General features: G+C 44.0%; 1 protein-coding gene across 5 annotated transcripts in view; it reads right to left on the bottom strand.

Annotated features, from left to right (window-relative positions):
- Prosap (SH3 and multiple ankyrin repeat domains prosap) overlaps positions 1-24642 on the bottom strand; it is a 180535-nt gene that overhangs the window by 15900 nt on the left and 139993 nt on the right. For all 5 annotated transcript variants that reach the window (XM_069115374.1, XM_069115375.1, XM_069115376.1 and 2 more), the window contains one exon: positions 2859-2984. In XM_069115374.1, coding sequence (XP_068971475.1) covers positions 2859-2984 — 126 coding nt within the window. The remainder of the gene's footprint in view (positions 1-2858; positions 2985-24642) is intronic.

The following is a 24642-nucleotide window of genomic DNA, read 5'->3' as shown; positions in this document are numbered from 1 at the left end:
ACGAAACGATGACTAACTGACTGTTCAAATATTCCTACGATTTCGATGAAATATACGGTACTCGCACTAAAAATCTTCTAGCTTCAATATACATTCTCCTTTGTTTCAAACTTGATCGATATAATTATGATAATCGAATTTCCTAATGGTGCCAATGAAATCTTTGAATGTTTCCTATAACACACCTGATATATTCGTAAAAAGTCTGTAAAAATGTTCAAACACTTTCGCGAGCCACTGTATTCGTAATAATTTAGAAGTGTCCGAATGTTTATGCACAGTAATGTAAAAAAGGGGAACGCGGAGACGGAGACGAAGGTATTCGTCGAATGAGTTTTTCGATCGTGGTCGAGGAACGGTTCGGTAATTTGTAACTTGTGCAAGGTTCGAGAAGTAGCCGACGAAGTTACGCGAGTCAACCAACCTACCCTAGAAAGTGAATCCCCGCGGCGAGACCAACCGTGCTATCGGCACTGGAGCCGATCGCGTTAACGGAGACGAGTTACGAAGAAGAAGAAGAAGAAGAAGAGGAATACCGAGATGAGAACTAGATCCGGTTACGCAAGAAAACCGCGGGCAAGATCCAGATCTCGTTAACCGACCACGGGATTATTTGTTTTTCGCAAAACCCCGTTTCAACAGTCACCGTCCTGGTGCATCGACTCCTGGATTCAAGTCGAGTCTTCACCATCTGTCGAAGGACTACGAAATCTCGTGCGACGCGCTGCAAATTTTATTCCGTTCTTCGTCGAACGAAACGAAGGTGAGACGGGGAAAGATGGAACATGCAAGGGAGCCCTAAGATGGCTCCGTTTGATGGAAACGTCTACTGCTAAATTCCACTAATTGTATCGCGAAAAACTGTATCTCTAGTTTTTTCCATGATATAGGATTTGAGCCGCACGAAGCGTGAAAATCGTCACGGTTAATCGACAGAAATGTCGAACTGTTCCAATAAACGCGAAAACGCGTTTCTGTTGAAAAAGGTTTCGTACATATTCGATCTCATCATCTATGTAGTAGTTCGACTAACTTATACCGTGGTTTGTCTGGGATATTATTATCGTCTTTTATATGCGTATTTCTAAAGCAAGATAAAATTACTAAAACTGTATTCGATATATAGTATTACAAGGAAAAATGTGTGCATTTATTCTACCGATTCTAGGCATAAAAAATTGACGTTAAAAAAGGTAGTCCATCTCTCCACGGCTTACCCGTTCGCATTCGAATTGAAATACCACTTTTTCTCCAGTCGATCTAACTCCGAGATTCACTGCGTTTCTTCTGTCGTACCTTCGGGTTTCGTTCCTCTTCGGATCGCGTCCCAGGGTCTTCGAAAAAACACGCGTAATCGCATGGCTGTCGAGTGGGGCTTTTCATCGAGAGCATGATCGATGGTGTATGAATAATCGTCCCGTTGAAAAACCGAGAAACACCGGCACTCGGAACGAATTCGTAACGGCGTGTGGCGCCTTTTCTTTTCACGGTCACACTGCAACCTTTCGCTCTTGCTCGTTGTCGAGGACGACGTCGTTGACGACCAGTCGCCACCGATGTTTTCTACTTTCTCGCGGATCGTTTCTCACCTCGCAGGTGAAAAAGGAAGTAGGCTTACGGGGAAAAAATAGCCACGCGGTCCCTCCTTGACCCAAGGGACGCGGAGAAACATGCGCGCGCGCAAGATAGAGGGAGAGAACGGATGATAGCGGATCGCCAGGTTCCCGAGCAAACCCCTTGATATTGAAGAGTCGCAGTTCTTCGTAACCGAGCAAACCTCTTTCGTCATTCTTTCGTTGCTTGTTTCCTTTGACGGGCACCGGACGTCAATGGACCCGGCCAATCTCGTAGCTGAAGAAACCTTTTCGACCGCGTCAATGCGCCTGAACCAGCCCGTTTAAGCCTCGCATTCAGCCGCCCTCGCAGCGATTATTCCTCGACGAGAATAATACCGAGGTCAGGGATGAAAATTCAAATTAACCTATTAGCGTCCGGCCTTCCCCGGAATCGACCGCCAACCTTTCGCGATCCTACGTCGCTTTTCAACTGCATTTAGCTCAGGCTCTTCCTTACGTACTCCTCGATATAAATATTACGTTCTTATTAACATTTACCGTTGATATTTAGTATGCAAATTGCACGTTTTTCAGTGGATTTCTGGTTATTTCATTCGTGCTGTACGTATAACAAGGTGGGAAAATTTTCGACCAAATAGTGATATTTTAACCTATTCACGAAGGATTTTTCTTTTAATAACGATTATATTATAATAGATACAGATTGTACAAAGTTTGAAGATCACGGGAAGAGAGACTTGGCAAGTACGCCGTTATTGACTTTTTGGTTTTAATGTCATTTTATAATTACAAAGGAGTATTTTAATACGACATAGTTGGAAATGAAAGAACCTGCTAAGCTCGAAGCTTTAAGACCTTGATAAAGCTAATTCATTATATTAACAAGCCTCGATATCCGATGAGATCATCTTTAAAATTCAACACGGTTCTTCGTGCTGTATACCAATCTTTTTACTAAATAGGTTTGCAGTAAATGTCTTACAACTTTTACGTACATTTTCAGATTATTTTCAAATACCAATATAATCACGACGATGACGGTCGTGTCTCGTTACAAATACTGTAATACTGTAATATTTTAAATTAATAAATGGAGTAGCAAAATGTTTTTTTATATAATGTACGTAATATATACCTAAAATTTTTCTACAGTATGTGTTGGAATACTTTTATAAATCGTGCAGCTGTTTGATATGGTCGTTGTCCTTTAAGCTAGCAATAGTCGGCGAAGAACACGCTGCGCTGTCGCGAGTAGAACTAAGGTAAAGAAAGGTGTCTTACCTCCAAGTAGCCGACGGGTCCATTGAAGGGATAATCGCCGAGGCGACGTTCCTCGTCCAAGAATTTTCCGGCTTTTCCATTCACGGGCGGGCAGAACAAGCCGTAATTGAAGCTTTCCTTCAGCTCCTGCAAACCAGCACACAGCCTGGATTAATCGAAAACCCATCCCGCTGGAAAAACGGCCCGCCACCCCCGTTCTACTAAACACACTCTATTTTCATGCAACAAGGGCAGAGACCCAGGGTGGAGTGAACGCTTCGAACCAAATCGAAACCACTTCGTTGTAAAGGTTTTCCGCTTTGAACCGATTAACGCGCTAAGACATGGCGATGGGATTCTCTGTCAGATTTTATTCGATTTTATTCCCCTTACCGTTTTATCGCTATTGAATGAAGCTATGATTACAGCGAATGCGCGTTTTGACGCGCTGTCGTTCCCACTGCGATCTTCCCTTCCACATCTCATCAATGCTTATTTTCGTGCATCGAAGAAATTCGTTTTCCCACACCCATTTTATTCCAATTCGATCGACGCGACCAATCAAACTTGCTCGAACGATGAATATGTTCTGACGAATTTCATCCAGCGAACGAATTCCTACAAGCACATGCACTCTATATGTATTTGTAAGAATTCGTTTGTCTCAATTGCTGCCGCCGTTATTGCCACATCGAGAATTGCTCAGATCAGATATTGCACGACCAGATATTCGGACGAATTGGTGAAACATCTGGAAAATAGTATTTTCTTTCGTAAGAACCGATATAGCTCGATACTTTGTTCGTGAGAAAACGCATCCACCGAAGCCTTAAATCGAAGAATGTTCCAGGGGAACGCGATTTCTGGTAGCTTCGGAAGTAATAAAGACGATCGAGAAATCCGACCTGAAACGTTTTCCATCGTCCACGTTATCCACGTCGATATTTCGCCGCGTGGTCGTTCGTAAAACGCATTTCAATCGCTTTCCTCCTCGAAGGGAATTCCTCTCGCGGCGAACGTTATTCTAGGCGCAACGAAAGACGTCGTCTTCGTTCCCTAGGCCCTCTTGCATGTATCTTGCGCGGGAGTTGAGGATCATCCGGCGCTAAAATAATATGCTTCGATTTCACCGACGACAGGCAGTAAAGCCTGGAATTTACAGACTGTTCGCGGGGAATTTCGCCATCGTTCTTCCTCACGCGCTGCGTGCCAGCAGGTTTTCTTTGTATACGCGCCACTCTTTATCTTGCTGGCCGACAGGCCTCGTACGTTCTCTTCGTGGGTCGCATCCGCGGAGCGAGGCTTCTTTCGTACGGTTTCATTCCTCGTCCCAGTTTGCAACCATAGGAATTAAAGACGCGTTCGTATAATGATTAATAAACACGTTGACTGTCACGCGAATTTTACGTATATTGCGATAGATTGAGATACATCGTGACATAATATTTCATTTTCGCGAGATATTGTATCGCGTTCGCGTACTTTTTCTCTGACAATACGCGTCACACAGACGTATCCGAGTCGTTCAATTCGTTGAGAATTTTTTAATACACGAAATTTCTCTCATTTTATTCGTTCTAAAAATTTTAATAACAGAATGGTCATCGACGATTATCGTTGCAGTCAACGTATTGATAATTGTTCATTAGAGTTTAAGGGAGACTGGATCGTTGTTGTCGCAAGCGTCACACAAATAATGGAACTCTGCAATATGGGAAATACGTTACGCGTTATACGAATATCGTGTTATCAGTTAGAATCAGCTTTTCTTTCTATGTAACGGAGAATAGTATACATTTTAGTTTGCTCTTAAACAATAAAAATATGAAATTCTCTTGATTACGTAAATAGAGCAACTTAAAATGAAAAAATAGATAAAGCAATAATAAAATCTAACCACTGACAGAATCTTTAAAAATTAAATTCCATCGACGTTGCTTTTTGGCCGCTCGTTCTGGGGGCTTCGTTGATTGGACATTTAGGGGCTTCTTTACCTCGATTATTAAACGATGCACAAACCGTTAATCGTACGAAATCGCGGGCAAGGTCGCGAAAAACCAGTCGCTGTGAAAAACGAAAGTCGACCAACAGCCAAGCATTATTAAGGTAAATGAGTGGCCCAGTTTCGGTCGCACGGTTCGAAAACGAGTCGAATGTGAACCACTCTCGACTTCGATCGTCCGCACGCTATTCGTCAAGCGGCTGGGCAATTCCTCGCTGGGTCGATGAATGATTTCGAGTAGAATGCATCCGACAGGGCAACGAGGGTCAAATGCTTCTCCGTGAAGGATTCGCGCGCTAAATTAAAAGGCCTTCTGTAATTTATTATCCACTATACGACACGGAGGAAGAAACTTCGAGCAACAAAGTTCGACCATCGTCTCGATTCTTTGGGAGAATTCAATTAAAGTAAATCAACAATTTGTTCAATTTTTGTACACTCAACTAAAATCTTCGCCACTGTTGAACGATTAAAATACCCGGGTATCCTATACATTTTAGAGATAATTTTACTTTCATACGGTCGTACGAGTAGAAAAATTTGATTATTAAATATACGTTATACTGGATATATTTTATCAATTTTTGCACCTTCGAATTTTGCACAAAAGGCTACAAAAATCTGATACGATGAAGGTGGAACATCTACATAGAACCTGATAAGAAAAACGCTTCGTTATAAAATAAGAGTACGTGTCAGTACCATTGTCTGTGGCCACTGTAGCTATCCAAACACTCAGTGACCCAAACGAGGGTTAACGTTCAACGATCTCTCGATTTCAAATCCCCGACGGTGGTGGACTCGCGTGCTGTGCTGCTTCTCGGATGCTCGGAGTATCGCGAGCAGGAGAGACGCGTTCAACTTGTCGGAAACGTTTCGTTCCGATGGAAAGTCGCCCGCAGCGCGAAAAACGGCCACGAAGAAACGAAACACGTGCCGGGCATGCACTGGGCTACAGACGCGGGCCGGTGCATTACCAGCATCCGCCGTTTACCGCAAAAACCAGCGGCGAAAGAGGGGGCGGAAGACGGGCACAGACAGAGCGAGAGGAAAGAGTGATCCACCCAACAATCATGGCAACAATAGCCAAGAGTGGAACACGTGCCAAATTAAAGGCCTCGGACCAAAGTACCGAGTTGCGCGAGCGTGTCTGGTCCCCGTTTAAAACGTCTCTGACGTACGGGGGTGTGGCTGAGAATCAGCCCTGAAAAAAGCCACCGAAAGGGAGAAAAACGGCCGAGCCACAGAGGGACAAAGCGAACGATCTGCCTGGTTGATGCGCGGCCAGCCGTCTCGAGCCTTCCAAGTATGTTCCAGCTTTGCCGCACGGTTTTTTCGCGTTCTACCAATTTGCACACGAGCCTGGTCTTGATAAAGTGGGTACCATAATCCGCGGATTGAATTCTTTTGGCTGGTTCCGAGGGAGGTTCGTTCACAAACTAAATGCTTTCGCTGTTCTCTATGGGACTCTTTAATGTTAGTGAATTGAATTCCACATTATCCCGTTTCATCAGATTATTGTCATCGGAGTAACACATACGTAAAAAGAAGACTACGCGGGCAAAACGCGATATGACAAATTTCCTATTTTTTACAGGGAGCGAAAATATCGCTCGTTAATAATAATTGCAACTCTGGTTTCCTAAATTTCGCGAAACTTCAACTTATTGGATAGTTTTAACAGACTTGCATCTTCGAACTGAACACGCTGTTTTCAATTATTTTATACTGAAATTAGAGCTCTTAAAGAACTTATTATAAGAATTTATTACAGCAGAAACGTTGAAACAGTTAATGGTTTATAACTAAAAGTACGTAATAGTTTTTACATATAGCGACGCTCTATTTTGTTACATTTTGTTTCGTTTCTCCTAAAAATGAATTATATTCCGTGTAAGAAGTACTTGCATTCCCACGAACCAAAACCAATCTAACAGGAACGCATTTGTCTTTGTTACGATACTTTTCGATTCTATGATATAACAGCAGCTTTGGATTAACGAATGACCCGGTTAACAGGTCAAGAGCGTAGGCAAGAAAGGTTTCTTCGTGAAATTTCTCGGTAACGCGTGAAACGGTTGCCTTGGTAATCATTGCCAGTCAGTGGAAGGTTAAATCGCTTCGAGAGAATGACTCGAAGATTTCATCGCCGGGTATTTAACAGCGAAGATTTCGTTGAACATCGTCCCAGCTGGTGGCAGGTTGCCAACGCGTACCATTTTCGCGGAGAATTATCAGTCACGCCAACCTGGTTCCAGGCGAGCATCGAAGGCTCGTCGATGGGTTCGTCGAAAGGATTTCTTCGGCTTGGAAGCAGCTCGTGGTCGTTAGCAAGCTCGATCATCCGTTCGGAAGAAAAAAAGGGAGCAGAAGGTCTGGATGTTCGTTAAATTTCGTCTTCGTTAGCGAGAACTCGTTCTCGACTGTCGAGCCTGTGTAAATACGGCGGATCGACGCGCGAGGGTCGCCTTGCAACTTCTTTTCCACCCCGGGGAAAGAAAAATTTTCTGAAGCAGTCCTAGCGAAAGGAAACGAAAGAACGAATGGCCTTCTCTCTGCAGGGAAGCAAGAGAACACGCGGAAGAAGAAAGGCAAATGTTGATCTTGCCCGGGACATTTAACGACGCACCTAAATCTCCGTGTCCCGGCCGTTCTCTCTCTTGAATCCTGATGGAGGACAACCCGGACTACTCAGTCTTATTCGTATATTTGATCGACAAGCAGACTTTCGATCGACGAGGATTGCAACGTCCTTTTGTATAATAATTGGATTCTTACGTATTCACGAGAAATTGAAATGTGTAAAAATGTGCAGACTATGCAAAGATACATTTCCAAAGATTAATTGAAGTTTCGCGGATATCAAAATCGACGATCTCAGCGAGTCGACGATTTGTCTTATAGCAAATTTGTTCTTACATACATTACATAAATTTATCGATATCGATCATTTCAAAGCTGGTGTATATTTAATCGTACGATAAAATTTCACGTAATATTGATTCACTTAAAAAAACGTCGCTCGTTCTTTTCATTTATATGCATTGTGCTTCGTAGTATCTATATATCTGTGCATTTAACTTTCTTCTTTTACGTTGCTTCGAAATACGCGCGTGGTTCGGTCGGCGTCGTCGTCGTTTTCCCTCTGTTCCTTTTATTAGCCATTAAATACATAATAAATGCAAGCCCCTATATCAACTATTTCCAATGGTTCGATCGTACAAGAGAGTCCAGATAATTAATACCTTGGGCTGAAACGCTTCGACACGCGTGACTTGCCAGCCAGTTAGTAATCGTTAGCTTTATAAATCGCCCGAAATCCACCGGTGGGGTCTGACCAAATCCTCCCCCGTCTAAATCACTCCATTCTTCTCCTCTTCGTTTTTTCTTTACGCTCAGATCCGCTTTACTTTATCGTTCGCGCGGCGTTAAGTCACGAGGCTTACCAGCCGGAAAACACAGGCAGAATGGAACGCGGCGAAGAATGAAATCGTCGACGGCAATCGAAATTGCAATTACGCGAAGGATCGCGCGCTCCTCGTAGGCAAAAATGGGACTGCCCGCGGATACCGCCGCTTGTACTCTAATTAGCGGCGCGGTAATTGCTTCGTAAAGTCTTAAGAAGCCGCACAATCGCGCGCGACGTCGAGACGTGCCTCGAGTTTCGTCGATTAAGCGAGACCAGGAATCAGAATAAGAAACTAAAAGAGAGGAAGAAAAAAGGGAGAAAAAGCGTGGAAGGGACCGGTCGAAGGACAATATTATCTTCGAGACGACCCCATCCTCTGGCTATTCGGCACGTTCGACTGGCAAAAGGTGGACGATCACGCTGACCGAGTAGCATACGCGGCGGTAATTTATCTTACGCGGTTACTCAATGAAGCGATTGCATCATTTTTTCTCTCTGTCCCTCGAATATCAACAAATACACCAGCGTCCAGAAAGATCGTAACTTACGTCTTTGGAGTGAAAGTCGGTCTCGCCAGTTTCACTTCTTTTTTTGCCCCCCCGATCGACTTCTTCGATCGCTGTCCTCTTCGACCTGCCCATATTCATCGTCGACAGACGCGATCTCAACCCCTGTTCTTATCGAGTTCGTCTCCTGCTGCCCCATTTCCTTTCCTGATTCACCTTCTTCAGGTTCTTCGATGCACGGTATTCTCGCTCGATTTAGAGACATCCAGCCCGATCGAATTAGAAGTTTCCCGTCGTTTTCCACGACGACGATTACGCGAGATGAATCGAAGAAAGAATGCATAAATGCATGAACGTGTCACCGCCGTTCGGGATTAGGGAAATGGACGCGAGAGCCGGCTGCGATTTGCATTCGAGCGCGCAGAGCCTCGTTCCATCTATGTCCTTGGATTTTTCCAGGAGAATCAACGGAATATTCGAGCAGATTCTCTCGAAAAAGAGTACCTTCACTTGCCTCCACGTTATCGCATCGAGACGAGCAACAACGAACAGGACGATGTCGTGCACAATTACGAAGGAAACGGCGATTCTGGATGGCTGGACGCCGAGGTCTCCAACAATTTCCCTCGGTTTCGTCCGATGGACGAAGAAAGATAGAGAGAAAGAGGCATGCGTGTACGCACGCGTGTAGGTAGATAAATTCCGAAAGCAAGGAGCTCGTATGGGGGCGCGTTAAACGGCGAGACCCTTTTGTACGGCCCTGTATGGGAGAATAATGGCCGAACCGTGTCTCAATCGTGCTTTATGGGATGTAATTGCGGTCTGGCAAGGGGCCTCGCCGATGTTAAGCTCGGCCAGCTCGTGTGCGTCCGCGGCGAACACCGTACAACCCAGATAGAAGCGTTACGGTTTTAACCTTCGCAACGAACCACGAAACGAGTTTTTGCAACTCGCGACTTCGTTGACGAGCGGATTCGACGCCACAGACCAAAGATCAACCCTTCTTTCTCTTCTCGCAGACCATTTTTTCTTTTTTTTTTCCTTATTCGTCGGACAACTTCCAGAGGTCTGTAGTCTCTCGACATAAAGGTCGTCACCCTTGAGCATGTATTTTTACCCGAACGTCGCGCGGCACGTTTAATTAGCGCGCATCGTGAGACCCTACAAATTGCTAGAACAAATACGTGAATTTGGTTGGCCAACGACGCTCGTCAATTAGGAAGTTCCGCGAAAGGTGGCCCAACATCGAACAGAGAAACGGAAACACGGATCGAAACGTAGTCGAGGGAACGAGTAAAGGTGGGCTTTCCTATAAGCGTCACACGTGAGCGCGGATATTTTTTATTAGACTGAGAAGTTTGTGTCGCGTATAACTGCGACATATATTTTTGTGCTTTAAAATATTTCGGAGAAAATACGGCAGAAGACAGAAATAAGATATTTCAGTTAACGTGCTAACGAGGCATCTAGAAAGAATTCACCAATGACAGAACTGTTGTCGACAGATTTTCATCTCTTCAGAGGAAAAATAGTTTGGAGGACGAAGATTAAAATAACTTTGATCTCTATAAAAGAGACGTAACGCAACATGGATGGACATCATAAACCGAATAATATATACAAATAGAAGATTTAATTTAGCACAGGATTTAAATAGCGACCTAATATTTCGGACAAAGACGTTTCTCGTGAAAAGAGGTACAATTATACGTTTTAGGTGTTATCGTTTAATTCACAATGAACGTGTTAATTAAAGAAACGAGCAGTGAACTTCGTAAACTGTTTACAGTCAGTCACGGTTAAATGGAGGAGAAAGAAACGACGTGGAAGCGTATTACGAAACGATTCGTGACTGTAAACGTGGACACGTCGATGCGACGATTACGAAAGCCAAGAATTCGTAAAACACGACGTATCATTGGAACGTAACGGGCGATCATCCTCGATGTCCATCTTGAGGACGAAGCAGGATACGATTCGTCCTCCGGTGAACATAGGCTACAGGACGAAGCGAAGTTCGGAGAATCAGCGAAGGGAGCACAAAGGCGAGTGGAATCAGCCGCGGTCGAAGCAACTTTGGCGTTAAAGAGGAAATACGAGCCATAAACCTTCGATGCACGCGGTGAGGGAGGGACGGACGGAATACGAAATCGAATTGCCGACACATCCGAAAAATAAAAACACCATCGGTGATCGTTTGACCGACAAACTCTTTGGACATCTGGCTGACGTCGCTCGGAAGCGTCACGAAAGGGTTTCCCATAAATATTGTTCGGTGTTTCGAGTTTTAGTATAATTTTTTCGAAAATCGTTGTAGGCTGTTCATGGAAGAAATTTATTTGTCTAGACGTTTCAAACTATCTCCGAATCCTGGTCGATCGAACACCATACAGTAAATAAAAAATTAAATTCGACGAAGTTTAATGATAAAAAATGAATAGGTTTTCGAAAAAGTAAATCACTCGATTTGTGACAGCAAATGATCGAAAGAAACGGACCATATATCATTCGATATATAAGGTTAATTCTATGCAGATATATTTTGCCTATAAATTCTTCAATTTTGCTACGAATTCATCGAACCTCTCGATATTTTGTCCAAAAGATTGATAACTCGAGTGACGACTTAACTCGTCTTTGCTAGTTAATAGCTTAAATTACACGCATCGACTATATCTTGGACAAATATTTATTACGAACTACTTTTCGGCAAAATGGCCTTGTTGTGCCTTGGATTGTAACATTCGTATATATCTACAAAGACTTTACCCGTCTGAAATTAAGCTTATGTTTGATAAGATAGACAACAACGTGAAAACAAACGACTATCGCGACAGATTTAGGTTCGTCACGTGTTGGTTAAATAAGTAAAAAATTAAGTAAGCGCCTCAGAGGTTAAAACGATTTACTCCGCTCTTTATAAGCTTTGCAATGTCGTTGCTGGGATTTGATGATAATTACGTGTAAATATATCTGCTTTTTGAAACCATTTTAAACTATTTTAAACTATTAAAATAATTATTTCTGCACTTTTCAATTGGGGTAGTTGATCAACGTGTCTTCTAACTGTAGTAGTCCACGTGACCTAGATGAGACGCTTAATCGATTTCTTTTCTCCCTAAGCAGCGAAGATCGCTCTTGGCTCAGCGCTCGGTCGCTCAGAAGCTTATACGATGGCAATGAAAGCGAGTTCGGAAATTATCCTGCATCGTGTCCTCGCAGAATGCAAAATACAACCTCGTTGCACCATCGATTGCGTCACTGTGCCTTAGCACGTTACGCCAGGGGAAATGTTTTATTCAAAACTGCCGAGCCTCGATAACTGTCGTCGATTTTCAGGAATCCTCTGATGCAACTAAATCGAAGCTTTTATTACCATCGAATGCACGTAATCGAACGAGCCGGATAACGTCGCGTTTACGCCCACGAATCAGCCCTCCTACGAACATATTTCGGCAGGGATTAACGAATTTACAGAAATACGACTATTTCTGGCTCGTTAACCCCGGCTATTTCTTTTTCTTACGCGTCAGAAAAACCACGAAGATCGACCGCCCGAGAACTGGTTACAAATTGCACGGAAAATGACGGTCGATCGCGTTATTGTTCGTTCTACGGAAGGATAATCGTAGGACGAGTCGACAGCAGAGACAGTCAATTCCTTTACTTTGATCCTATCCTCGATGGTACCAACCCTGACTACCCCTACACCACCCTCTTTCTTGAGCAAACAAACGTTAAACGACTCTCTCAGACCTAAGAACCGATTTCCTTTCTACCTTTCTGCGATACTTTGCTATCGTAGAACTGCTTTTTGCCATCCTCGGCCCTAGGTTCGAACGAGTATTTGCTAGGACTGAATAAACACGGGGTACGCGAGTAATGCACAGGTCAGTCAATAAGTAAGTTAGTTCTCTAACTTGTGTTCTAAACGAGATACGTAGTTGTCGTCACCTCTCTGACGTTAATACAACCAGCGCGATGTTTCCATAGCGAACGTATGTCGCGGTATACGCGATAAACCGTGAAACGTGTTATTGCTACGTGTTTAACAGGTACTTTAGATTTATAGTTTGACGACTGCATGGAAAGCGTAGCAAGTGCTGCTTCTAACTATTAATTTCCCATTAATTTGTACACTTTGGCGAAGTTCACGTACCGTTAGTACGGACCGAAATGTCCAGATACTTATGAGCAGTAGCGTAGTTCATGGTTGCACGTTTGCGATCTTCAATGTCAGCTTCGTCGAATTTACGACGATGGGTTCGCTGACTTCTGAGATTTGGCTTCGCTCTGATCGTATAAGCGATAAAGCGACAAATGGAAAGTAGCGGGCAGCGTGGAAACGCGAGGAGATCCGGTGTGGCGCGCAAGATAGCGCCGAGTGGCCGAGAGACTCCTCTTCTTTCTCCGCATCGCCAGGACTTTAGAATGCAAATTGAACGCTACGAATCCTCGCCGCTCGTACCTTGGGGACAGAATCTGCTTAGGTGGCTATGGACAGTCGATGGTATGCCAGGCCCCTCTCGCGTGTACCTACGCTCTCACAACTGTGTGCATCTAGGCATTTATACACCGGCCTGTTCGGCTCGCAGTGGCGTAACCATCTCTGGTAAATCTCGAGTAAAAGGAGGGGAGAGCCCTAGAACTTGAACCAAGTTGGCGAAAAGGAAGGAGAACTCGAGCTAAATTGGAGCGTTTGGAGACCACGTTCTTCGAAGAGTCGATGACCGATTCTTTGTCGCGTTTGCATTTAGTCGTAAGTTTTCCGATGTCGCGAAAAAATGGTAGTTAAGTCGAACGTTGTTCATCAGGAATAGAGTTCTTCTTCGTGCAGTTTAATGCTGTGTCTACATCGCTGTTGGTGAATGGTTCGGAAACTTACGCTCGTCGGTAGATTTACTTTTAGACTTTTACGAGCAGTTAGCAGGCAACTCGACAGCGAATACCGAACACTGTCCGTTCAGGACATGATATAACGCGGGTCATGGCACGAATCGCTCGTTCATTCACAAAATTTCTTACATTTAGCGTCACAATACACGATTAGCCTCTGGTTCTTCGGAAATCCAACGATTAATCCCGATTTAGTTGATCAGTTTGACTTCTGAATCGTTTATATAACGAGGTCGTCAAATTAACCGAACACGAAAACAGAAAGTTTTCGATCAACGAGATAATAACTTACGAGATCTTCACGGACGTAGAGAAACGGAATCAACGGAATATCGCTGCGGTATTAATCGATACCACTTCTAATACAATAGTTCATCTTGCTATATCCTGGCCTGGACTATACGAATCAAAGCTTATTACAGCAATTGACCCATTCCTCGTATTCTATCCATGAATTATTTATGACCTTTGATGTGGACACAACTGTGAACTCAGCGTAACAGCTACATTAGTTTTTACGCAGATTTATATTTTTATGACCAGAATCAAAGAAATTGAAACAGAGATTTGTCTTTCCTCGTATATCGTACCCATTCTGCGCGCTTTTGCCTCTTTAAACTTCCCATAAATACATAGAAATCTAATAACAAGATTGGCGCCACTCGACGCTACCCAATGTAGCCGAAAGTAAAGCTTTCAAACTGCACGAAAAGGTCATCAAAAATCTATCACCTAATGTCATCGTTCAACGATGCTGAAAGTAGAGCTTCGAAACTCCACGAGAAGCACATACATCCACAAATGCATTGTACATTCTACTCCAAATATTAACTGGAATCGGCAAAAATCGAGCCATCGTCGAGTACACTTGTCTGCGAGGAACAAAGTGACCCGGATTCGAAGTTACGCCACTGTCCAAGGCATGAGCCGCGAGTTCGTATAATACGCGTACACACGGTACTCGCGTGCACGTGTACTCGCGCACAGGGAATACCGTGGCGCGAGCGCGGCGAGGTATAAATGGAAATCTGTATTTATGCAAGCGAGCCGCCGGTGTGTGTTCGTGGCTTGGTCCCGGTGTTCAGTCCCGGGTCACACGATAATGACCTTATTACAGGAATTATGGGTTTCCGCGGCACCGGGATAATCCGGCTTCGGAAACGGCCGCGGGCGGCCATTCGCCGTTTTACTTTTGCCTGCGAGTCTCTCGGCCATCCTCCGCGACTGGTTCCGGTTTACACATTCGTCCCGGGCGAGACTTTTCTGCCCTGCCACGGGATCCAGTTCCGTCCGCGCTGCACCGGAAGAACACGTCGAGTATCGTTTACGCGTCGTTTCACGGAACGCCGATGAACGCCAAGAAGGTGGATTTACGCGGAACCTGCAGGAGCAACGAAGTTTCGTGACGCGTGACGCCGGATACGAGACGATATCGACACTGAAAAAAGTTAGACTGCAAAGCGTGTCCTAAACCGATAACAACACTTTGGATTTTCACAATTTTAATTTCGACCGCGCTACAGTTCTCGAACTTTTATATTCCGATCTTGCTCTCGCCTTGAACGAACAAAGAGAAGTCGTAAGGTCCGAACGTAATGCTCGGAACGTTCGAAGAGGAAGATGTTTGATACGGAGGAATCGCGCATAACGATAAAATTCTCGTATTTTGTCGGAATCGTGTGAAGATTCTTTTTAACGTTAGAAAAATAGGATTGTAACGGGGTTGATATAAGCAGTGATATTTACGTAGTAAACGTATGTAGCAAAGTATATAATAGTAAGATGTAGCGTCGTTATGTTTCTAACAAGTACCTACTTTAGATTTATAGACCGATGTCTCCTTAGGAAACGTGGTAGCTGTTGCTTTTCACTATTAATTTGTACACTTTGATACAAATTCGTATACTATTACCATAGATTACTGGGAAATTATTGAAACCTTTAAGAATTGCTACCTCGAGCGAAATTTGATCTTACAAAGAATTTACACTGCCGCTTCGATATCTCGGCACTTTGATCGCTCCATGGTAACCGTATGTTAAGCTCGTCTTTAGCTCGCGATATTCTCCCCTCGATATTCCGGATTAGAGTTGGATGGAATTGAAAAACGCGGCGAATTAAAGCGTTTAGTGGAAGTACAGGGAAAAGAGTATCGATTCTTCCAGGAAGATCGACGATCGCGCAGCGAGCAATGATCGTTTAGAGTCTATCGTTTCTTAAACTGGTCTCCGGTTTTTGTCTGCTTCGAGACAGGTTATTAGAACTGGTTCCGCCTTTGTCATCCGGTTTCCGAGACTTGTGGTCGGTCCGTTTACCCACGATTACCGAGTTCTCTTCCAACGAATCGGTTAGAAAAAAGGAAGACTGATTTCCTTAATCGTGCAAAAATCGCCAGCGAGAAGGTGCAAAGTAACGTTGAATTGAGACGTTCCATTCGGGCAACGTTCGTACCATCTTCTTTTCTCTCATTTTTCTACCTGTCCGGAATCGTTCCTCTGGTCGACAATTAACCGCAAATCGACGTCACTTGTCCTGCAGTGTAGTGGACTCTCGTCGATGACGAAACGACAACGAAAGAAGTCGCCTCGCGGTTGTTCGCTTACAGAACCACATCTTTTTCCTTGCAGCTCCAGTTATCCTTCTGACTGATATACAGAACGCTATAAGTCAACCACTTTTTTCACCCTTATTCGCCACTCGCTCGGTGTCCAACCATGTTTCATCCATCATCGACTATCTCACTGGCACTGGCTTAATTTCCAGCGATAATTTCTACGTCCCCAATGGGTTAGTAATGGGCCCAGTTTATAAACAGACGCATCTAGACGAGCAATTATCCGATTTTACGACGTCGACGCACACGAAACACTAGGAACAAGGTAATTATTAGACCGATTAAAATTGAAATTATGAATATAAAAATACGAGATACGAGGGTATTTTGAAGATCGAAACGACAGCGACGATGATAGTTTCAATTTTTAATTTATTTACTTAGCTTATGTTGTTCATAGTGCGTGTTTATAGAAGTGTTACGTGAATGAGTTGAACGATTCAATTTAAATTAAAACGTGTGCTGTCGATCGTGACCCCAGTGTCCAACACATGGACACAAAAATAGGAATCAAAAATTACGATCGTCACTGTAGTTATCTTCGTAATCTCGAAAATTGCTTTTACATGGAACGTTCTTATAGTCACTCATCGTCACAAACGAAATTATTTCGTTCTCTCTGAAGAAAGAGGATCTCGTACTACACTCTCGAATATTTCCATTTACGATGACCATAAAACATTCAACGCGTGTCGGTTCCACTGTAAGTCATATCCTTTAATTACTCTCTCAGGTAATTGGCGCGATTGCTCGTGTTATTTTATTATCACGTAACATCAGGCTCTCTTTCTCTTTAAATAATTAAGCACCAACGTCGCGTTGACGTAACGTTTTCTTTGTAATTTTCTTTTAGTCGCAATTTATATTACGGAATTCTAATGAATTCATACCGTGACTACAAGAAAGCAATTCCAAGAATCTGTTCAATTTCGTTATCGTCCTTGCAAGATATATTCATAAAAGCTATTCTCCAATATCCTTGAAGCTAATAAACGTTAATCAGACAAAGGTAAGAAGACACTTAAGCGTCTTAATATCTTTTTATAAAGAATACGGAAATCCATCGATCGACGTACAAGAATTTTATATCTCTGTTCGAAGAAATGAAAATTTCCCAAGCGTACATCCACGTTGGATCGTACACTTTACGCTATCGTTTAATTTTGTCTAATTAAAATTTTCTATCTTTCAACATTTCAGAGCTATGGCTTATCCGGGTTGCGTGGGACACAGGTAATTTCATCCGTTTAAGGCAAATTCGACGTAATTAATCGGTGTCCCACGTGGAAAATTCGGATTTCGAAACGAGTTGGGTTTCGCTCGCTCATCGTCGTTGGTCGGACCCAGTCTACATCCCATGTACGCTCTCTTACTTCGCGGACGCGCAATTTAAAGTCTGATTAAGGTAATATCGAATTTTCGTGGCGGGTCGATTCCTCCTCGCGTTTCTCCTCGCGAATCGAGTTTCGTCGGCTAACTCAATTTTCTGGATCGGAGAATCGAGCGCGCCGTCGCTTCTCTTGCCGGTAATTGCCAATCAATTCCGGGAATGATCGGCTGCCTCACGTGGCGCCGGTAGTCCTCGATCGATCCCTCGATCCCGTGCATTTCACCTTTGCACAAGGGGTAACCTTCTTTCCATCTGGATCTTCGTTCCGTTTTCGAACCGGTTCATCGCTGTGGGTACATCAACGATCGTGTCAAAGGACCACCTTTATGATAAATAGTCCGCGGATTTCGTATGCGTTTACAGGAAACGTGAAAGTACAAAATCGTACAGAGCGCACATAATACAAAAGGATAAAATGTCCAAAGCATAGAGCTGTCTATAATTTTCTACCGAGTTTCCACTTTTCTAATTATATCCTCGGAAATGTGAATTTGCATAAACATCCACATTCCAGGAACGAACGATTGAATGGAAATGCCGAATAACAGCATATAATCACTTTTCCTATCGAATAACATTTTCAAACAATACTTCACGCAGTATGATGATTTACACTGATACAATAAGAATCAAACGCAAGATGCGTATTTAACATTCGAACGACGAACCGAACATCGGGCGGTGGTGCCCGAGTTCGTTTGGCTGCAACTAATTTCTGTCTTGTTCAAGGCGATTCATTTCCTTTACTCGTGCAAGTAACACGAATAACAATAGTCGCTAATTTGTATAGAAGAACAGAGGAAATAGAAGAGAAAATAATATATGCGGATAAAGTACGAGTCTGGAGGGAGGGAGCCGAAGGGATTCGAGCACCGCCTGTGCATAAATCGCTACACCAGCATCGTCTGAAAGCGATGCAGGTCCGATGGCCGAGGGTTAAAGTAGCGATCGCTTAATGGGAATCTAAATGTCAAGCGTTCGAAACGGTCGGCGAGCAGCGTGCCTGAAACGCGTTACGTTCCCCCGCGTCTAAAAATACGGATGCCGAATCGAACGTCGTGTCGTCTGAAATGACCAGGAGGAAATTTCAGAAGCCTGGCTGGTCCGGAAATGGAGCAGCGTGGCCTCCTCGTCGATTTTAATCAAGCCAGGTTAGCTGCGTCGTTGCCGGCAATTCGCAGTCTCGTTTCGATCCTAAAGTCTGTCCGTGACATCGAAGCGTTCGCTAATCGAAGTGGAAATTACACCGATGAACCGTAGCACCGGCGTGTCTCGTCGCGCGCGTGGAAAGCCGGCTCCGCGCCTGTAAATTGCCGGATATTGCCAGTCGATTCGAAACATTTCGTCGGTGGATTTTCACGAACGGTCAGTTGGTATACTATACCGGGCCGATTCCATCGTCGATGCGAGAAAATCGCTCGTTATTGGATTTTTTCCCGGCATTGCACTGGTGAACGATCGTCGCGACATTTTTTCGTTGAGAATAAACAAGCTAGGGAAAAGAGAAGTTTGTCACGAGACGCCGGCCGAGTTTATTTCGCGAAAATGGGTCGAAGATGCGCGGCAAAGTACAGCAGCTGCTCGAGATGCCACGTGTCACTAAATCGACGAGTAGGTTTTTAGAAAAAGTGCCACTCGAGCCTTTTTTCCGGACGGCTAACCGCACGAAAACTGCCTTTTCCCCGCTCCACTCGTTTCTTTCTCTACTCTTCCGCGTTTTTCGCTAAGTTTCTCCGTCAACTTTCACGTTTACACGCCTTTTGCTCGCGTGGTCGCGTATCGATAAAGAGTTCGATGACATATTTAAAGTAAAAATTTGCGGTACAGGTGAAATCAGACTGATTCTGTTGGTCTATTTGTTCGTACAAGGCCTCCTTTTGGAGAAAACAAAGTTAGATAGCTAACAATCAGGTATACAGATACTCAACAAATTTCCAAATTTATTTTGTCACATTTTCAGATTCGATTTTCTTACGAACGAAGATTTCGACGCAATTTTATTGCTTTTAATTTCCTTTTCACCCACGCTCGTGTAATCTACCTGACATCGCTTGTACCAAGAATTTAAGTTCACCATGTGTATGACCTGACTATAGTTCTCATTTTCTCGTCATTTTAACGAATCGACATCGAGATCCGTGACCCGGATGAGAAACCTGCTCTCCTCCATTCATTCCCTCTCCAACGATGATATTTATAGACTTCCTAATTAATAGTATCGATTATGTGTCACGTGGACTATCTACAGCTCGTTCATTCGCTCCTCGTCTCGCGGCGAGAAAATCCGCGAACGTTCGACGCGGGTGAAAAACCGGACGAGTAGATTCTCGCTCGATTCCAAAGCGGAGCTCTCTCGGTCGTTGAATGAAAAGGTTAAAAAACCGTGAATAGCAGCAGACGAAGATCAAAGAGCCGAGTAATTAATTTTATACAACGAGCTTCCAGCTTTCCGTATTTTCACGGAGCTTTTACGAAAGATGGGCTCGGCGATCTTTCAAATGGAATCTATCGAATTGCCTCTTCGCTGACTCCGAATTTTGTATCCAGTTTAGACTCTCTTATCTAATTTCGAACAATTAAAGACTCGCGTCACGTCGCTATCTTCTGTTTCATTCTTCTTATTGGTTCTTCGTGAAATTTTTTTCATTCCGATCTACGGAGAAAATAGCTGAGTGGAGCTTTTCTCAAACGTTTCAGTTTTCAAACGTTCACTATGAATAGATGAGATATTTTATAATTTAATTAAATTTTTCTTCCACCGTGTTTTTAATACCGTGTTGCATTTTGTCCCGACGTTTTTTTCTTATGAACATTCCAGATTACTTCTCCAGAGGAATTCTCAATTTCAAGTTCATCCCTACTGTCACGCCGAAATCACGTTCTCCTAATTCCGGAAGACCACGCCATTATCGTGCGACCTTTATGATAAATCTTCAGAAGATACAAACTTTGTCCACGATTTTGTACAGAAAATATGAAAATCGTCCAAGGCTGGAAGATTAATAGAACACAGCGTTTTGTAGTAACAGAGACAGGAATTAGCGAAATTCTTCACGTTGCATCGTAATTTAAGCTACGAGAAATGTAGGGGTTAACGCTGAGTTCAGCAGAACGGTTCACTCGCCAGAATAGCGCAGCGTAGGCTCAACGTATGAACTTACTACGAAGAACAGTCGGAGAGCTACAATATTTCACAAGTCGTTATCGTATTAATTGCTTTGAATGATTAAAGCAGCCGTACGATGATTTCGAGATCGAATTTATCGGTATCTGCAAGTTGCAATCTGCAACGACGAGAAGCGTTCGATCGTCCGAGAAGCTCTCGGCTTGGCTTTCCGCGTTCCTGCGAACGTTTAACGATAATTGACAAAGCTGATAAATAGCAGTGAGCGGTTCCGTTTTCACGTGAAGGTCGGCCAAGATACACACGGGACACAAGGAAAGGGCAGAATCATAGCAGCAAAAGGACAGAGGAACGCGTCGAACACTCAATGGGGTTAAACAGCAGAATTATTGTTATGGTCGCGAATCCTGAACGGCATAAACGTTTACGGTCACCATGGTGTTCAGATAAACGTGGAACACGGGCGACAGTGGCTCTCATCGAGAGCGAAACTGTTTCGTTTGATGAAAGATTCGAGATGATAGTTTCTCATTACAGGCAAAAGTGGAAGAATAACTCTAAAATGAAATTTTTAAGCGAAACAAGTGTCCAACTATGGATAACTGATCGTTTAAATATCTTTGTGATCTTTGCGAAGTACACACTTTTACCAAATATCTCGTAGTATTGTTCTCAATACAGGGAGCATCAAAAATCATACACCTTACAAAAATGAGATTCCTATAATATTGACTTATCTACCTAGATTTACCTATATCATTTTAATGTTAATTTATATTCCCCTATATACTGTGCACGTTCTGAATAAATTGTTAATTTATACAATGTACGCGTAAGAGCGAGAAAATTTCGTATCTTCGCTTTTGTCTCCCACTGCTGTACGTATTTCCAGACTTCAAGCTCTACCAATACGATCACGGGTCTCGCAATAGCGCTAATAAAAATTTAAAATGTTTCGTACGAGACACGTAATATGTTGGTGAAAGGTTCATAAAAAGTCTACGGATGTTCGAATACTTTCACGAACCTGTATATACCTGAGCAAAGAAACAAAGCGTAACAGCTTTATCTATAGCTATCCAATTGTACGAAACAACAAGCCTGACAAATTCTCGACACGCCGGCTCTAATACAAGCCGCGTAAAGACCTCGTAAATTCGTGGCTGTGCTTGCGACTTTCCAGCGGAAACGATTTCCACGCTGGTTGCTATCTTGCGTCTGTTTTTCAGTCTCTGGCAGGAAGGAGCGCGGAGCGTCCAACGATTTTCTTAGTCCCTCGGCTCTGGAGAGCGACGCGTATGGGATTGTTAGAGAGGCGGAAGGGCAAGACATTGAGAGAGAGAGAGAGAGAGAGGGGGAGAGAGAGAGAGAGAGAGAAAAAGGAAGAGAGAAGAGAACAGAGAAGATATGGCAAAGGGTGCAGAGGGGCAAGAAGAGGCAAGGAGCGCGGGCGGAGAAAGAAGGCGGAGGTGGAAGAAGGTAGAGGGGCTACGTACAAGGAATTCATGAATACGAGATTGCACTTGGAGAGCCCCGGGTAAAAGGCTGCTGCAGTTGCCGGCTACTGCTCCACGCTCGCGTCCCAACGAGTAAAGTGGACGAACTTACGTGCACGGTCCGAACTGGCTCACTGAAAAAACTCCTATCTCCGAAACCATTTGTAAAGATGCTCCTTCTGCTCCGAGCCGATCTCTCGAGTTGACTCGACTCGATTCGACTCGACACAGGCCCTGCTCTCTCGTATATGTATATGCATGCACGCTGAGGGAAGATGTTGGTATTTAAATAGTGGCAGCGGAGACCGCTTTTCCTCGTGCATAGAATAAAAGCGTGTATACTGAGTGGAAACGATATAGAGTGGTAAATTGGAGCTTTAGGAGGAGATTCATCGAGGTTGCCGCACCTAGGACTGTGTAAGTTTCGAAGCAATTTAGATCTCCGACTGAGAAAGTTAGTTGTATCAAGTGGACGGTTTTGCCGCCGGATTTTACTTCTATGGTTTGTAATTTGATTCGAGAATTCCTATAAATTGCAGGCAGTCGAGGCGTACGTATATAGTCATCTGCGATTATTTTCTTGCGCTGTATTCAAAGTTCATGCGTATTCAAATTCGCTGCAAGTTAGTAAGTCGGTGAAATAATAATAATTTCTCTTGGGAAAGACAACAATAATTTCCCTCGGGAGAAACAATTCCAAGTTGACGTTATATCTAAAAAGATTGGAATTTTTTTCTCCTTCGAGTATTCTACACTAGAAACGCCAAGATTCTAGTTACTTTTCTGCCAATTTTACGACCATGCTATATCTACGATCCGCACGTACAATAGCTCCCACCTACACAGATTTTCTCTAAAGACAACGACACCGCAAAAACGTCTCCGAGCCGGAGTTCCTCCACTTGCGTTTCAGTTAAGACAATACCCGGCTGCAGCAACTCTTTCATCGCATTACTTCCGAACGAAGAAACGTGGAATCAGAACAGTTCAGCTTCCCGAACGTAATTACTGGCTTAAAACGTTAGATTAATATCCGGCTACGTTCGTTCCACGATTGCCCTTAAACGCAGCTACGAGAAGCGAGAGAACGAGTAGATAGATTTCGAGGGGATACGCGACGAGGCTGAAGAACCAGCCCTCGAGGAAACAACCTACGTGTATCTAGGCTAACAATGGTACCGATTAAATATTTCGAGCAATTTCCTGGCGGGACTCGCGTGCCTCCGGAATTCCTTCTCGTTTCTCTCGAAAGGCAAGTTTCGTTCGTTGGCGTTCGTTTCGCAAGAACGCCACGAGGAGGAAGAGGAGGAGGATCGAGTTGGCCGACGTGTCTGTTGTTCGATTCGCGGGTACCGTACACGCCACAGCGCGCAGTTGTCTTCCACTTCTGAAAAGCTAGCCCATCGATCTCCATTCGATCTACTCCCTTGGACGAGTGGACGAGCCTCGGTATAAATAGCTCGACTCGATCGTACGCGATCAACAACTCGCGTGTATTTGTTCCGCGTCTGCGGCGGCAGGATTTGTTGATCCTCTGACAGCCAAGTCACGAGGCGCCCGTTTCTTCTTCCCTTTCTCTCTTTCCCTCTATCTTTTTCGCTCTTCTTTTCTGGTCGACGCGCCGTGGACACGAGTCCTAACCCTCGTTCGCCACGACGAGACTGTCTTTCGTCTCGTGTCATCGTCGTTTTCCACGCATGCAAGTACACGCACGTGCGAGCCGCGTACCGATTGCGCTTCGATCTCGTTCGCGGAATCGTTCGATAAACCACTTGCCGGACTAGATGGTATTCATTGCTGCAAATCGATCGGGAAACGTTTCTCGAACGGGAACACCGATCGCCGCGTGTATTCACCGACCGTTCTTTCTTCTTTCTCTCTCATTTTTTGTTCTCTTCCTCATTTCGGGTCGTTCGATCGAATCGTTGCGTAATTCGCCGAGTTGGTGAACGGTTTCTCTGGTCGCACGGTTGTTTCTTTGCTTCGAAGTTGCAGCTGGAGCAATTTTGGTGATTTAACGATTCGAAGAAATCGAAAGAGGTGTTCGACATTGACGAGAGTCTTTAACGTTGTTACTTTCGTAACATTTGAGTTTTCGTCGTGGTTTCGAGGTCACTGGTCTTCGAGTTATCTCACGGACCGGTCACGATCCACCGTGCTCTTCATTCAATTACACGGAGCCGCGTACGAAAACTTACGATACGTCTGATCGCATCTCGCTCGATCCTCGTGCGCTGAAAGATATCGCGATCTGATACACCATTTTTCTCGAGCCGGAGGATCGAAAGATCGAGAGATCTACGCCGTTTCTGCTGTCCGCAAAATTGCTCTTCGTTTCGAAAATCTCTGCTTCCACTTTCGCTATTTA

The sequence above is a fragment of the Bombus flavifrons genome, chromosome 6, assembly GCF_040668555.2.
Source record: "Bombus flavifrons isolate JBK064 chromosome 6, iyBomFlav1_principal, whole genome shotgun sequence".
Lineage (NCBI taxonomy): Eukaryota > Metazoa > Arthropoda > Insecta > Hymenoptera > Apidae > Bombus > Bombus flavifrons.
This window is presented reverse-complemented; position numbering and strand designations above follow the sequence as displayed.